At 47.4% G+C, this 16,286-nt stretch overlaps 1 protein-coding gene across 1 annotated transcript; it reads left to right on the top strand.

The window, feature by feature from the left end:
* The first annotated feature begins 41 nt into the window (after positions 1-41).
* On the top strand, positions 42-3,560 carry SIX1 (SIX homeobox 1). Its single transcript, XM_040477319.1, has 2 exons — positions 42-957; positions 3,001-3,560. The coding sequence occupies exons 1-2, from the start codon at positions 398-400 to the stop codon at positions 3,293-3,295; spliced, it is 855 nt and encodes a 284-aa protein (XP_040333253.1). The 5' UTR covers positions 42-397; the 3' UTR covers positions 3,296-3,560.
* The last annotated feature ends 12,726 nt before the right edge of the window (positions 3,561-16,286 follow it).

Here is a 16,286-nt window from a genome sequence, read left to right as displayed (position 1 = left end):
TGCCCGGCCCGGCGGCGCGCGGGCTGGCCAGCCCCGGATAGGCGCCGCCCGCAGCCAATCAGCGCGCCGGGGACGCTGCGCGCTTTAAGGCCGCTGCGGGGAGAACAGAAACCAAGTTCCCCGGCAACGAGCAGCATCAACCCGGCGGGAGGCCGGAGCCAGAGAGGCCCAAAAAGGCTGCGGAGTGAGCCGGCCTCTCCGTGTCCAGCGCGCCCCCCTCCGCCTTCTTCCTCGGCCGCCCAGCCCTAAATTTCGATTAGCTTTTTCGCCTACGGAAATCCTAGGGAGGGGGTTAGGAGCAGCTGCGCCCCCCTCCCTGCGGCTGCCGCCCCCCTGCTTTTAAGGCGCTGCTCCCTGCCGCGTGCGCCCGGGCAGTGCATCTCGGCAGGCCCCAACCATGTCGATGCTGCCGTCGTTCGGCTTCACGCAGGAGCAAGTGGCGTGCGTGTGCGAAGTTCTGCAGCAAGGCGGGAACCTGGAGCGTCTGGGCAGGTTCCTGTGGTCGCTGCCCGCCTGCGACCACCTGCACAAGAACGAAAGCGTGCTCAAGGCCAAGGCCGTGGTTGCGTTCCACCGCGGGAACTTCCGCGAGCTCTACAAGATCCTGGAGAGCCACCAATTCTCGCCTCACAACCACCCCAAGCTGCAGCAACTGTGGCTGAAGGCGCACTACGTGGAGGCCGAGAAGCTGCGCGGCCGGCCCCTGGGCGCGGTGGGCAAATATCGGGTGCGCCGAAAATTCCCGCTGCCGCGCACCATCTGGGACGGCGAGGAGACCAGCTACTGCTTCAAGGAGAAGTCGCGGGGTGTGCTGCGGGAGTGGTACGCGCACAACCCGTACCCCTCGCCTCGTGAGAAGCGGGAGCTGGCCGAGGCCACGGGGCTCACCACCACCCAGGTCAGCAACTGGTTTAAGAACCGGAGGCAAAGAGACCGGGCCGCCGAGGCCAAGGAAAGGTACGCGGCGTGCTTCCCGCTGCTCGGGCGACCCCGGGAAGCCTTCCTTTCCCCTCCGCCCCTTCTCGCCCCCGCTGGCACTCGCCACCGCGTCCTCTTCGCCGGCTGGAGCCCGTCCGCGGGGCGGCGCCCGGGCCTCCGCGGTACTGCAGCGAAAGTTCATGAACTCTGAGATCGCTTGCTAGGGATGGGGAGTCATTTGATTTGAGCGCCCGCGCGTGGGTTTCTTGGGGTGTGCGTGTCAGGAAATATTGGCGCTAGGTTTGTTTTTCGTGCCTCCCTGGTTGGCTGGGGCGACGAGTGGGGGGGCGGTGCAGGGAGAACTTCTAGATCAACTACGAGGGAAGTGTTGATTGGTGTCTCGAGGAAAGGGGTTCGGTGGGGGCTGAGGGTCGCGCACCTCTCTCCTCTTGCTCCCCAGAGGTGTGGAGCCGGCCTGAGACATCTGCTCTGCCCCCACTGCCGCCGCGTCCTTTCCTCGCTCTCTCCTGGTAGGCTTTTAGGCGAGAGGTCGCCGCTTCATTCCGCACTAGCGGTACAAAGGGAGGAGTCTTTCAAAAGAAATCCACAGAAAGGAGAGCTTTGGAAGAGTTGGCGCTGCACTCATTACGCGGCGCCCCAAGCCCGGAAAGGACTGCTCGTCTCCGGGCTCCCTCGCGCGTGTCCCGGGCCGCGGCGGGTCCATCTGGCGGTCCGCGCCGCCGCCCCGGCTGAGGAAGGGGGTCTCTAGTGGCAGACTTCTCTCCGGAGCTCAGAAGGCAATGTTATTTTAACCTGCCTCTGCCTCCGCCCTCCTCGCGCGAACACCCCCGGCCACCTGGCCCGGCTCCATCCGTTTGCTGTTGGAGTTTCCGAACGAGATTCGGAAGAGCCCAAGGAGGCGGCGGCGGCGGCGGCGAGCGCGCTCCGGGAAGACGAGGAGTTTTGGGGAAACCTGAGCGCCTGGTAGGGCTGGGTTTCCTTTGTTCGCTTGAGAGCCTGGGGGCCGCAGATGTCGCCTCTGCGTTCCCCCTCCGGGTGGAAAAGCGCGGAGCCTGGATACTTTGAGCCGCAGTGGCTGTCCTGGGAGAGGGACAGGGCAGGGGAGAGAAAGGGGGAGAGCTGGGGCCGAGGAGGATGGGCCAGCACCCTGAAGGCGGAAGCGGCCGGGGCTCCGAAACCGTGAAGTTTACCAGCACCCAGCACCCGGACCGACGCCCAGGCACGCCGCACCCGGTCTCGGGCTGCGCGGGGCCTCGAAGTTTCCTCTGCTGGGAAACGGTGCGCGGTTGTGGATGTCCGGGAGGGGGTTCAGAGGGAGCTGTGAGGGACCAAGGACTGAGCGACTAACGCGGGGACGGGGACAGTTGGTTCCAGTTAGACTTTAGTTACAAAAGGTCCCTCCTATAAGTCAGGCCCGAGGGCCCACTCCCTGATGAAATCGGAGAGACTGGCTGCGCTCCCTGTGTTTACTCAGGTCACTGGGCCGCTCTGGACACCACTTCCCATGACCTGTCCTGTGCCTCTGAAACCACAACCTCCGGGCAGGGGCAGGGAAACTCGACGTTTAATTGTTTCCTCAGATGGGAACAGGACAATTGACTTGATTCACCCCAAACATCTGTGCGTTGGGCTCTGTTTGTCCTCTGATCATTTTCTTTATCACCAACGACCATTTGTTGGACGATTTTCAAACTTAATTACTCCAAAGCGTGATGCCACGCTTTGAATTTGAAAATAACTGCTTGAACACAATTTTGAAAATAATTTTTGTGTTTCAAATAAGTCCTGCTGATCTAGCTTTCTAAAATCTGGAAGAGGAAAGGACGTGGCTCCCCACAAGCTCTGCCAGTAGTTTCCCATTTCTCCAGTCTCCTTTGCCTCCTTACTCACCCCAGGACCCTTGGGGATGGGTGGGAGGGCACAGCTCCTCCATTTGGGTATATGACTGATTGCACAATGGCTCTCTTCTCCTGCCAGGTCCCCTCCCTCCACTCACACTTTTTTTTAACCTACTTTTTTTTTTTGTTTTTTAACCATATGGTGTTGTCCTCTATTTCTCAGGGAGAACACCGAAAACAATAACTCCTCCTCCAACAAGCAGAATCAACTCTCTCCTCTGGAAGGGGGCAAGCCGCTCATGTCCAGCTCAGAAGAAGAATTCTCACCTCCCCAAAGTCCAGACCAGAACTCGGTACTTCTGCTGCAGGGCAATATGGGCCACGCCAGGAGCTCAAACTATTCTCTCCCTGGCTTAACGGCCTCACAGCCCAGCCACGGCCTGCAAGCCCACCAGCATCAGCTCCAGGACTCCCTGCTGGGCCCTCTCACCTCCAGTCTGGTGGACTTGGGGTCTTAAGTGGGGAGGTACTGGGCCTGGAAGCAGTGACTAGGGACACTTGTAAATAGAAATCAGGAACATTTTTGCAGCTTGTTTCTGGGGTTCTCTGCGCATAAAGGAATGGTGGACTTTCACAAATATCTTTTTAAAACTCAAAACCAACAGCGATCTCAAGCTTAGTTAGTTACCTTCTTCTCTCCAACTCTTGCATTTCCCATCCCAGTGCAGAGATCAGGAAAAAAAAAAAAACAAAACAAACAAACAAACAAAAAAAAACCCAAACAAACAAAAGCACCCACTCACCCAGTCTTGGTTCTGGGCAATCCATGTGCCAGCTTCAGTAGCCTTTCTTTTTTCTTTCTTTCTTTCTTTCTTTCTTTCTTTCTTTCTTTCTTTCTTTCTTTCTTTTTTTTCAGTGAATGGGAATTACAAATCAACTGAATTTTACTTATTTCCTTTTAATTTATTTATGGCAAAATCATTTGGGAAGAGGAAAAGGAAATGAAGAGAGAGAGAGAGAAGTCAAAATAGTGAAAATAAAAGCCTCCAGCCAGGAGGAAAATGTTTGCATTCTTAAGGTGAATAGGAAAAATATGATCTTATAACTTTTTTTTGATGGGGAAAAAATTAAGTTTACATTTTTCATTATTTAGTGTTAAACACTTTTATGTAGATTAAAATGAAAGAACAGTATTAGGGGGAAAACTAAGTGCCTAAATGTCTTAATGCTCTCTGTGTAAGACAGTTAGAAATAGCAGTGGCCATTAGTGCTACAACTATTTTTGTCAAATTTAGTGGGGTTTTTGGTTGTTGTTTGTTTTCTTGGGTTTTTTTTAATGGCAAACTTTAAAAATGTACCAATGTGAAAAAAAAAAAACAAAAACACTTTCCTGAATGCCATTACTTCTCATGTCCTTGAAGCTTTCATATCTGGTAGCCTACTCCTGTTAAGGGTTTCTCTTGTTCCTAGTTTCTAGCCTGCAAAAATATGCGACAAATCTGGCAACCTGGTATTTGTTACTAAAACAGCATGTGTTTTCAGGTTTCTTTTCTATTGTACCTAAACCAGTCTAAATTAAAACTTAGTAGAACACCAGGAGTACGATTCTGTTTCTGAAAGGTGAGTTGTGTATTGCTGTCATTGGGCCCTATTTTTTTTTTTTTTTGAAGTTTTCTTGCTTTCTTACTTAATGATGGTTATGAATTGCAGGGTACTTTGAAGGCCACCACCTGAACCAAGAGTGGTGACTGAGTTGATTATGTGATAGAAAAAGAGTGAAGTTAGCTCTAGGGTATTTATTTATTTTTTTTATTATTTAGATATGCAGTTTTGTTTACCACTAGCTCTTCTCCACAGCGTTCATATGTTAACTCAGCTCTTTTGTATTAATGAGTTTATGACAAAACTGTGAAAGTAAAATAATATATCTGCTTGGGGAAAAAAAAGGTGGGGGGGACTCGAACATGGATAACAACATTGTGAATTAACCTGTATAAATAGAAAGCAGACCAACAGGACAGGGGCTCTTTGCACTGCTGTGAGATAGTGTCCAGAAAAATCCCAGTAATCGTGTAGGCTCCATATTATTTTTGCCTGGGGCAAAAATGATGTATCTTTGTATTTAGCTTTTAAAATTAGTGAAACAAATGGCATTATTTATTAAAATTCTACTCAGGATAACAGGATTGGCTTGCTTGTGCTTTGTAAAAATATTGCTCCCCAGAGAGAGTCTATTTATTTTCTGACATGACACTTTCATAATTTTGATTTTTTCCCCATCCGTGTCACTATTAATATATTCATTTCTTTCTTACTCTTTCCTGTCTTTCCTGTCCTGATCTAGGAGACTGAGTTGTGTGTGTGAGGGGTGGTGGTGGTAGAATTTTAGGCCTTCTTATTATGAGGTTTTTTGTTTTTTTTTTTTTAATGTCAAATAGCTTTGACTGAGTTCAAAGGAGACAGGATCACTGTACTTAATTGTAGTCACTTTTACTTATAAAGTCATTTTTTTCCCCCTTAGTGATGGACAGATGTGCACACAGCCGCTGGGAGACCATCATTTGGATTGGGAGCTCAGGGTCCCAATCTCCCTTGTTAGTGTTTTGGATCATTAAGTTGGTGTTTATTTAAGTCACTAGGGTGTTTATTCTCCACGTCTTGGGCCACGGAGAAATGCCACCCTCTGCAGGAGGGGCTCTCACAGGGGATCTCTGCACATTCTTCACATTCACTCCCCAAAACAAACACCCTGCACAAAGATAGCTTTCAATGACCCTGACAGGCTTCAAAGGACACCGCGGAAATCTCCCTGGAAAATAAGGAAGGGCCAATTACTTTAATTTCTTACATGCCCTCTCTTCCTACTCCGATGACTACCCCCCACTCTTCCAGCTCTGCTTGGTATAATTTTAGACTCGTGGAAGATCTGTCTCCCTGGGTGCCCGGGCCCACTTCCTCTCCCTTAGTTGGTGAATCTTGGAAATGTCTGCAGATCTGGTGAGGAGCAGAGCGGGCCAGTCCTGTAAAAACCCCTGTGATTACTGCTTGTAAACTCGTTAAAAGGACAATTTTCTGTCACAGTCATAAACTCTTTGTAAAATCCCTGGCACTGGAGCCAGAGTGCGCATATTCCAGATGTGTTTAATAAGAAATTGCACAATATGCCTCCCTCCGCCGGCCTCGGCTCAGTCTGGCGAAACCAGGGACAAGCAGGAGTAGGCGAGAAAACTGGATATTGCTGTGAGTTTTCTTGGCAATCGTTTTGGAGCGATCATTGGGGGAACTAACCACATTTTTTTTTTCCTTGAGGAAATCTTCGAGGACCAGCTGTTAAGGGACATCCAATTTATCTTCTCGGCGTCGCAGTTTAACTGAATCAAAAGCCACTTTTCGTTTCTCCTCTGCAGGTTTCTTAATGATAGCCAAAAGTAATGAACGACGGCTTATAAATAGTGTTTTTAGGACGAAACCTTACAGCCTTTTGCCAAGTAAAATGAAAAAACAAATACTAGTGCGATTTTTTTTTTTTTTGACGTTTTAAATCTGAACACACAATTGTTCGGGTCCTGGCTGCCTGCTCGTGTTGACCTCTTGGCTGAGAACGAAGCTTCCTAACTATTCGGAGGCAAAGGGACTTGGCTGGCGGTTCCGAGATTTTGGCTTAGCAAGTAGGGGCTCCAGAGCCATCAGAGCCCCACGAGCTGCAGGCAAGGAGACAGGCGCCCCTGGGGCCGGACACTGCGGGTCTTGAACCAATTCTCCAGGCAAGGACAGCTTGGTCTTGACCCCGAGCTGAAGTGGAAGCTTCCAGGAAGAGGCATTGGCATTGGCGCTTATGGGCGGACTCTGTTTGCTGAGCGGTGATCGTCGTTACGCTCCTCTCCCCCGCACCTTGACGGCCGGGCGGGCACCTGGCCCTGAACCCGCGCACAGCCGGCCTTCCTCTGCTCCGCCGCCGCCTCTGCGGCTACGGCGGCGGCTGCGGCCGAGGGGGGCTTCGCTCCTACCTCCTCCCCCTCCGGGAGGTCTTTGGTAAAGTCTGCGGGCAGAACTCCAGGTCCCGGGAATCCAGAGGCTTCCATTCCGCGCGTCTCCGGTTGCACAACGCTGGGGGAGCTCCCCCTGCCACCCGCAGACTCCGGAGGCAGCTCTTGCCACTCTGTCCTGCGGAGGCACGGGGAGTCGGGGCGCCGCAGCTCCCTCCTCCCCGCCCTGGCCGAGGCTCTTCTCTACCAGTTCACAGAGAATCGTGCGCGTCCCGGGAACCTCATCACAGCTCATCTCCAGGCACAGGGCCTGGTGGCCCGGCCGGCCGAGGCTTTGGGAACAGAGGCTGCGAGGCTGCCCTGGAAGGGCCAAAGAGGTGGTAGCCGGAGCCTCGCGGGACAACGAGCTGCCATCGTCCTGTGGACCCCGGAGCCACCTTGCAGGCCCAAGTCCGGGTCTCCTTTTTAAGCTGTGGAGCTAAATTCTGGGCGAGGCACTAGGCGCCCGCGTCCGCACCACTGTGGGGTTGGAGCGGGCCGCGTGGCGGCGGGATAAAGCCGTCCAGGCCCCAGGCGGATCCTGGCCCGGCCGCAGGGGGAACGCTTCCTGGTGCTCCGACGCCGCGCTTCGGGTCCAGGGCAGCCGCCTCGAGCCTAGGAGCCTACTTAGGAGGCGGCCTAGGCCCCGCCGCCTGTTCCCTGCTTCCGATATGTTCTGTCTCCTCTGCTTCCTGAGGCCTCGGCCTCGGCTTTTGGACCTGAGCTTTTCACCCGCGCCTTTGGCGGAGGAGTGCCAGCCAGAAAGCGCGTCTCTTCCCTGCCCTGTCGCTAGAAGGTCGACGGCACAGGAAAGCGGCCTTGGTTTCTAGAGTCTCTGGCAGGTCGGGACGACAGCTCCTCTTCTTTGGCAGGGCCCGGTCGGACGTTTCTCCCTTGGCCGGTGGCCCTGGGCCCAGCATCAACCTCTGCCCCGCGTACGGCCCGGGGCCCCAGCAGGGAAAGCACCACCCGAAGCGCACTGCGGGCCAGACTGTCGCCGCTCACACTCTGCCCTTCTCTGGTGGAGTAGGTGGCGTTGAGATGGATAAAAGGGTCAGTGTTAAGGTGAGGAGAGTCGCAGGTGGCTCATGTGCTCTCTCTGAGCTACTTCTCCTTTTTCGGAGCTTTCCCCAGGAGTAGAACACTAAAAACTCTCCCAGATTCCCTCCTCCAGCCTCCGGAAGCCAGCGGAACCAGTGCCTGTGCTCCTTTGGCCCCCAAGGGGCAATTCGCACTAAGGCTACCCGAGGGCTCAGTCCCTTAGCCAGCAGGTATGCTCTGCGACCTTAGGTGGGAACGCTCGAGCCCCTCAAGATCATAGTGACCCCTTCCCCAGTCTGATTGACTCCAGTGACTCCACCCGGAAGACTCTCTAAAGAGATGGATGAGCCAGCCAGGAACGAAAGGAGTCAAAATCTGGGGCGAATTGTTGGTTTACTGTCTACCCAGGAAAAGCGCTGCCCTGGGAAGGCCACGTTTTCTCTAGTGTTTTAAGCCGAGTATACACACACAACTTCGTTCCAGCTGATGAAATTGGAAACCTGTTCTCCCACTGAGGATGACAATCAGCGTTTTAGACGCTGTGGTCCTTTCAGACAGCGAGAAACAACACTACAGTAGCATTTAAAAACAAAGAGAAAGAGACTGCTTGAGGCGCGTGGACTCCGGACTCTTACTCAGTATGAGTTTCAGCTTCTTTCCTTTTAACTTGTTAATGGACAGCTGAGACCCAGTTCTCAGCAGGTAGAGCTGAGAACCATAGTTGCTCCCCTCTTTTTCTTTGCTACCTGGGAGTCTCCCCCCCACCTTTTTTTGGTAAAGTGTTCACTAATTGTTTTCCTTTGCCATAACATTAAAATATTCTTAAAATCAAAACTCTGCCCCCCCCCAGGGGATCAAACAGGAAAATGTACAAAGAAAAACAAAACCAAAAAACTGAAAACCAAACCTCAAACAATCCTATCTTGGAGGGGGAAAAAAAAAGGTTTACTTCAGATTTAACACACACTTAAGCTTACCTGAAGTGGCTACCCAATTGTAATTAAAATACTATTAAGTGATACTGGCCACTCTCCTTTCTTCACTGCCATTAGCGGTTGTCATTAAAAAGACAGGTAAGTAGAAAGATTCTGACCCTTTACTTACTATAGTAAGAAGGCGTGGAAATGCATACTAGCTTCCTCCAACTGGTCCCCTGTTCTTCCTACTCTAACTTAGAGATAAATCTTTTATAGGACTGATATAGGAGACCTCAGTAGGAGCACTCATGAATTAACACAAGTCAAATTTATTTAAATTTGCTATAATAGTTTAATTTAGGATTTAAAATTGATTATGGCTTTTAAAATATCATGGTGTATTTATAATAGGTACATGGGTTTTGGGGGGAGTGGTGGTTCAGGACCTGAGCTGGTGGTTCAGGACCTGAGGTGGGATCTTAAAGGAAAAAAAGAAAACAGTCCTAGACTACATATTTTTACTAAACATAAGGCATTAAAGAACATTGTTCTTAAAGAACATTGAAACGTTCTTTAACGTGTCATAGACCTGGTCAGTCAGCTTCCCTCATACAAAGTCTGCAGGTTCTAGTCAGCAAGCCTGTAAAACCAACTGTTTAGGTGTTCTCCAATTTATATTAAGTGGTTTTTACAAACTCAACTATTCTCTCTTTTGCTCCCCTACTTCAGGCATGGCTTTAGCTGCTTTGCAATACTTCAATTCTAATTTGACTTGCCACTTATCCAAATAATCTAAATACGAGGAAAAGGCAACGGGACTGTGAAAAACAATAACAAACCCAACCCAACCCACAATAGCTGTGACGTCTTTAGTTAGCCCTCACACAGATATTATATTTAAATTGTAAGCATCAGTATGCAGTAATGCTCCCTTAACTTTTGCAGCGTGTGTGTGTTTGGGGGAGTAGTGGCAGGGACTGCTGTGGTTGATGGAAGGGAGCAAAAACTGAAACTTAGGTTGACTGTACCGAAAATGCATTTGGGGAGTGTGGTGGCATAGTCTGCAATACCTTGCAAAAGGCACCTTTATCTCTAAGTCAAGGAGATAGTTACATGGAAGAAGCATTAGCTCTGTATTTATTTAGAATGCCGTGAATGAAAGTAGGTAACAAGCTTAAGAAAATTAAGCCAGATAGAAAGTCAAAGTGCCTTAGTATCTAGGAAGTGAAAAGAACATTTAAACAATCGAAGCCTTGTCTGTCTTCAGATATGTGTGGTGGATATTTTCTATGCATTGCTGATGCTATATAAACATAACATGCTTCCTTCTAAAGTCAAGTTCTTGATTTTAATTGAAGAATAATATTGCTCAGGGCTCTACCTCTGAGTACAAATAGCTAATCTAACAAAATCAGTTCTGGGAATCTGGAACCAATGGCTGTTTTCAAAATAAACAGACAAAATCTTCATAAAGAAAGCCAGAGGATTATTTTTACATATGATATATCTCTTGATTTCTCACACACACACACAAAACTTTTATGGAAAAACTACAAGGCTGAATGACAATGCAGTCCCCTAACCATACTTCTGTTTTAAAAAACCAGTCTGTTTTATGGCTCCAAAACTGTCCTTGTTAACTTTTCCAACATTTATGTATCTTAGAAGCAAATCTGTACGCATTTCCTCTTTCCTTCTAATTAAAACATTTTTCCCCAGAGAAGGACAGAGATATAGGACAAAGAAAAGTAGAGGAAAATAGAAAATAAAGGTATAATTTAAATCTTGTATTATAATATTTAATAAGGAGCACTTAAACAGTATCCACACAACAAAGAACACCAATATGCTAACTTTCTGTTTTTGATCAACTAAGGCAAGAAGTAAGTTTTAAGAAATTACTTCTAAATTAAGTTAGGAATAAAAATGAATGGGGGAAATTATGAAATAGTTTGGATTTTCTCATACAGAGCCATTATGGATGCTCAACAAGATTGACTAGGGAAGAGTCTGGGGGATGGAAAACACCCATTTAAAGACGTTTCTTAGAAACTTGTGATAGGGTAGAGGTTTTCCTTTAACTAGGATCAAGCGCAGCTGCACTGACACTCAGGAAGAAAGGAGGTGAATCTACCTAAGTTCCGGGACCACACCTGGGGCACCTTTCAATAGGTAGAACCAGGTGATAGGAATATGCCCCATTCTTTCCTGGTTGCCTCAGGTTCCAAGTCCCACTAGGATGGGAACCCCACAAGCTAAGAAATTGCCAAATGGAGCCAGATGTATAGATGTTCCCTCCAACTCTCATTGGGTCACTTGGTGTAAATGCATGTTGGGTTTTCTGAAAATTTCTTTTTAGTTCCCCTGGGGGACAAGAAAGAGTTAATTTGTTTTCTGACAGGTTTCACACTGTGGGCAGGTCTGCCAAAAAGGAGAGGAAACAGAGAACAGCCCTATGATTAATCCTACCTGTTTTTCCCATGAGCGATCACCTGCTCTAGGGGTCATGAATAGCAGGTAGCACTCCCTCTCCAGGGCTCTGAGAGCTTCGTTTGTTTGGTGACAGCTGAGTGACAAGGCCTGAAACCCGAGCCCATCGCCCGGCCTGATGGGGGGATAAAAACCCTGGATGTTCCCTCAAACATTTCAGGAAATGAAAGTTGTAACGCGATCCCTCCTGCGCCCACATCTCCCCCAGCAAACACAAAAGCTCAAAGGAGCCTTCTCGGATTGAATTCGGCCTAGAGTTGATGGAGGGAAAGCGGAGCCCGGCTTTGGGGGAGGAGAGAGGAGAGGGTTGGGGCTGCGGCTGGCAGGCTTTCTGAGCCAGGGAAGGAGAGCAGAGACGGAGAGAGCTGGGCGCGAGAGGCCCGGGCGCCTCTCGGGGCCAACTTCCACGCCGCGTCCCAAGCGCTCTGCGCCTCCAGACCACGTGGGCCGCCGCTGCCGCCACAGTTACGTCTGTCTTCAGGGTCAACCCTGAGTGGGGAGGGAAACTCACGGCTGCAGGCCTAGCACACACCCCTGCCGGGTAGCGCGGCCTCTGCACCAGGGCCTAGAGCCTCCCGAGGGCCGCAGCGCAGGCCCAGGCCCGACCTCTGCGCCCACACTTGCCCGGGCGGAGGTTCTTGGGCGGAGGTGTCCCTTCCGACCCCGCCCCGGGCCCGCGAAGGGTGAGCGGCCGGGATCCTGAGGCCCAGCGGCGACCAGGCGCGGGCCTCACTCAGCGCCCTCGCGCTCGGCCGCCCCCATCAGTCAGCAGCGTCCATCTGCCTCCGGGCCTCGCCCGCACTGGCGGTGGAAGCTCCCGCCCGCGCTTGGGAGATGGGGGGGGGGGGGGGGGGCGGTAGTGAGAGAAAAGGGAGCTGAGGAGGGGACGCGCAGACTCCCACGCGGCCAACAATCTTTGGGTCGTACTTTGCCGTCAGTCACCGCGCCCTGTGCTCGCGCAACCTCAGGGGTGGTAGAAGGCAGTAAACCCAAGGCCTCTAAAGGCGCGTTTTTCTCGCTTTCCCCCCTCCCCCCCATATATATATATATTTTACCTTTATTTATCGCATTTCTGATACTCTTCATTTCTTTTGCGTTTTTCTCCTTAACCGAGACAGCTGCGACTACTTGTTGTCTTACAAATTGTCGTTACTCTTTGTCTGAGTTCAGAAATCTTTCCCAGACAACGTTGTCAGTCTCCATCTTTCTCCCCAACCTTCATGGAGTCTAGGCAGGTGGGCTGCTTTTTTTTTTTTTTAAAGCAGAAACACGTGACAGAAGTGAGAATCAGAACGATGCATTGTCGCAGATCCATCACTTAGACACACTTGCAAGTGGTTAGACTTTGCACCAGTTACCCAACTTCTCTGATCCTCACCAGGGAAAATAGGAGCTATCATACTTACACTGCAGGGGTACCGTGAAGCTTAAATGAGCGGAAGTATTAAATGTAAAGTGCTTGGCACAATAGACATTTAATGAATAGTAGCTATAATTATAATATGCTTGAAGCCTCCTTAGTTGCACAAAGCTGCCTGGGAAAATTCCCATGATGCTAGCGTTTCCAGTGAGGGCAGATCATGGCCATTCCCTCCTTTTGTCTGAAACGCTGAAAGATGCACAAATTACTGCAATAGAGACTAGAGACATAAGGCCTGATTAGCCTTTGGAGGTAGTCAGAGCTGAAACTTATTTCTTGAAGCTCCGAGCCTAGAACACTGAAGTTGAACTCCAGTAATTTAATTCTGGAATGATATTTAGATATATAATGCTTGGATTTTGTCATCTCTATTCTTCATGATTTGAACACTTATGTAGATGCCATCATATATGGTAGAATTCCATTGATGAAAAATAAAACCCACTTATATGTGCTGAAAATGACAAATTACTTAGAAGGGAACTAAAGCATTCAGCTGAGTACAGAATTTAAGGCCCACCTAAATGTGTCAACATAAGTGTAGAGTAAGAAACTACTTTGAAGATTTAATGCTTTGCTGATGTTAACACAGTGCTGGATATAATAGCACCTGATAAATATTTTTTGAGTAAATGAATGGGCTGGTGAAATGACAGAGAGTCTTTAGATAGAGCACAATTCCCAGAGATGGAATTGTGCAGGACCCTCTTGGGTACATTTCTTCTCTTGTGACACTCTAATAATCACCAGGGATGAATAGCTCATTTTGACACATTGCATATCCTTCTCTGATTTCAAGGATTTTCTCATTCAGGTATTATCGAAAGTAATATGCATAGCTGAAATTTGCATGGGTAAATGAATGAGAGAGAAAGAAGACAGAGAAGGAAGTTTCTGGGATTGTTTTGGGATTTACTGATAGGAGGAATAATCCCGGCAAAAATAAAAATAAAACCCAGAGAGGAGGTGAAGCAAACATGTGGTAGATGTCTTTAAGGATGGATCCTCACAGGGGTGCCTGGGTGGCTTAGTCAGTTACACAATGGACTTCAGCTCAGGTCATGATCTCATGGTTCATGGGTTCGGTTCATGGGTTCGAGCCCCATGTCGGGCTCTGTGCTGACCGCTCTGTGCTCTGAGCCCGGAGCCTGCTTCGGGTTCTGTGTCTCCCTCTCTCTCTGCTCCTCCCCCACTCATGAGCTCTCTCTCTCTCTCTCTCTCTCTCTCTCTCTCTCTCTCTCTCAAAAATAAACATTTAAAAAATTTTAATAAATATATAAAAAAAGGATGGATCCCCACATACCTCAATCCCTTCACAGTGCTTTCATTGTCATTACTGGAAGAAGCATTTTGTATTCAATTCTTTAACGTTTTGCTCCAGCATCTTCATTTTTTTTTCAACTATCCTAGCCAACTAAAAACTATACATATTTAAGTTTTTAGTTTAGGGAAGTTAGTAATTTGTAGTCAATCACCATACACTCACTGAACACTCAGGAAGAGTTCAACACTCTTTGTTTGTTTGTTTAATAAACCCTATATTACACTCACAATTTCCTTGAGGTAGAGGTACAGGGAATAGATGAATGTTTAGCAATTTACCAAAAAGTTCTGTTATATACATGTACTCAAACTTATGCACGCAGAATTGCACTTGTCCATACAAATGCTTATTTTTGGCAAATATATGTTCTAATATTACTTTTATTTGCGAAGTAAATATTTGAATGTAAGCAGTACACAGACAGGGATGGACAGAAAAATGAGAGTTCAGGGCCATCGGAGAAACATTTGGTAGGAACTATTGCTGCTGAAATGATTTGCATAGTGCCAGGGCCAGGAGTTCTCAGAATCACGCTTTCTGTCTCTGCTTTTAACATGACTGAAATAAAGAAATATGTAGGGATTTTTCTTTCTAAATTTTTTCAGCATCTACATGTTCAGAAACAAAAATATGTCCATGTGCTCACTCAAAAAAATAAGGAGAAGTAAGAGCATTTTATGCTGAGGAATAAGTTAATTTAAATTAGATTAAACTTTGCAGAGGGTGCTTCAAGGAGGTTTGGGTAGAGTCCAAGCTTTAGCATATCATTCAAGAAATGAAAGTCCTCAGGGCATTCCAAAAGGCATGTCCGCTCTAAATCAGCTTTAGTTCATTTCAAATAAAAAAATATATGACTGAACTTGAAGGCTGGATAAAGAGGGGAGTCTTATTTCTGTTTTACAGATGTATCATAGTGGAATAAAGTAAGTGTGGAAATCCAGGCCCCTTGATTTTAGAATTTCTCTAAAGGATTGATATATATGTGCTGAGGCAGTACTTCCTGTTCAACCACTTAACCTCCATGAAACTGAAAGACTTATTTGTCAATATGCTCAGAAGTATATAACTTTCTTTCCACTGGAAATTAGTTATAGCTAAAATGAATTAGCCCTCCTGGAGTATTCAGAAGATAACATGCTAGATGTTTTCAGTATATTTTATGATGCATGACATTTTATGATTTTAATTATAGGTCAATTTCAGATACCTGACTGGTCCTTCAACTTTTGAAAGCATGTTTTTTTCCTTTTGATTAAGGCCAAAAACAATGGAAAAATAAGTAAACTTCTTATAGAATTTGAAGATTTTAGCACTAGTTAGCTGAGCTAAACAAGGAATGAAATGAAATACAAATACTCTATTTTTCAAAGTTCAAGTTTTTAGCATTATATGGTGGCAAATTTACTGTAAAAACACATATATGACAAATACTATAATTTGTGATCACCTCCCATTTTTAAAAACCAAATCATCGTGTGACTTTGGACTTACGAAGACTTGAATTTGAAAGATTACCTAAAATAGGTGGGTAAAGTATAGTAAAACAAAAGTACCAAATTTTTGTGAGGATATTTACAAAACTCACAAACAAGACTCAAGGTTGATTCTAATCTTCCATTGCACTTCTTATGAATAACACAAATGATTAAGAAAGACTTATTTTCCTTGCTGGTGCTCTCAGCCATACTTCCCTTGAGAAGTATGCCAACAGAAGTATGGTAATGAGGATTAGGAGAGTCAAATACTGCTAGCCAGTGGGGGTACTGGGGATTGTATTACCTGCAGGACTGGAGGCAAAATACCCATAAAATAGCCTTTCAGATTCAGTTTGTCTCAAGTTATGTTGTGAAATTCAGTGGTTTTTGGTACAGTTGTATACCCATTGGCTCTCAAGAATTAAACAAAGTTGGGGTGGGCCAATACTTGTGCAAAAGGACATGCAGGTGGTACCAGAGGTGTTGGGGTTTGCGGTTTCCTGTGGGAAATTCTTGTGGTGATTGCATCCCCTTCTAAAGAGTGGGTAAGAAGGTCTGGAGCCTAATCTATAACTCTTTTTTTGTTGTTGTTGTTCACAGGCCAGTCTATATTGTGAAGGCTAATTTGATGCAGATTATTATTTGTAATTCCAGCATTGGCTTTCTTTGACCAAGCATACCAACTGGTTAAACGCTGAAATTATATCTTTTCATCCATCGAGTGAAGAGAGTTCTAACATGCCATATTTCTTAGCTGAGAAAGAAAACCTCAAGTTCTGACCACATAATTCACCTTAATATTCTTTAGTTCTCTTGG

This window comes from Herpailurus yagouaroundi, unplaced genomic scaffold, assembly GCF_014898765.1.
Source record: "Herpailurus yagouaroundi ecotype Mexico unplaced genomic scaffold, PumYag 141, whole genome shotgun sequence".
Classification (NCBI taxonomy): domain Eukaryota; kingdom Metazoa; phylum Chordata; class Mammalia; order Carnivora; family Felidae; genus Herpailurus; species Herpailurus yagouaroundi.
The sequence above is the reverse complement of the archived record's forward strand: the minus strand, read 5'-3'. Positions and strand labels throughout refer to the sequence as shown.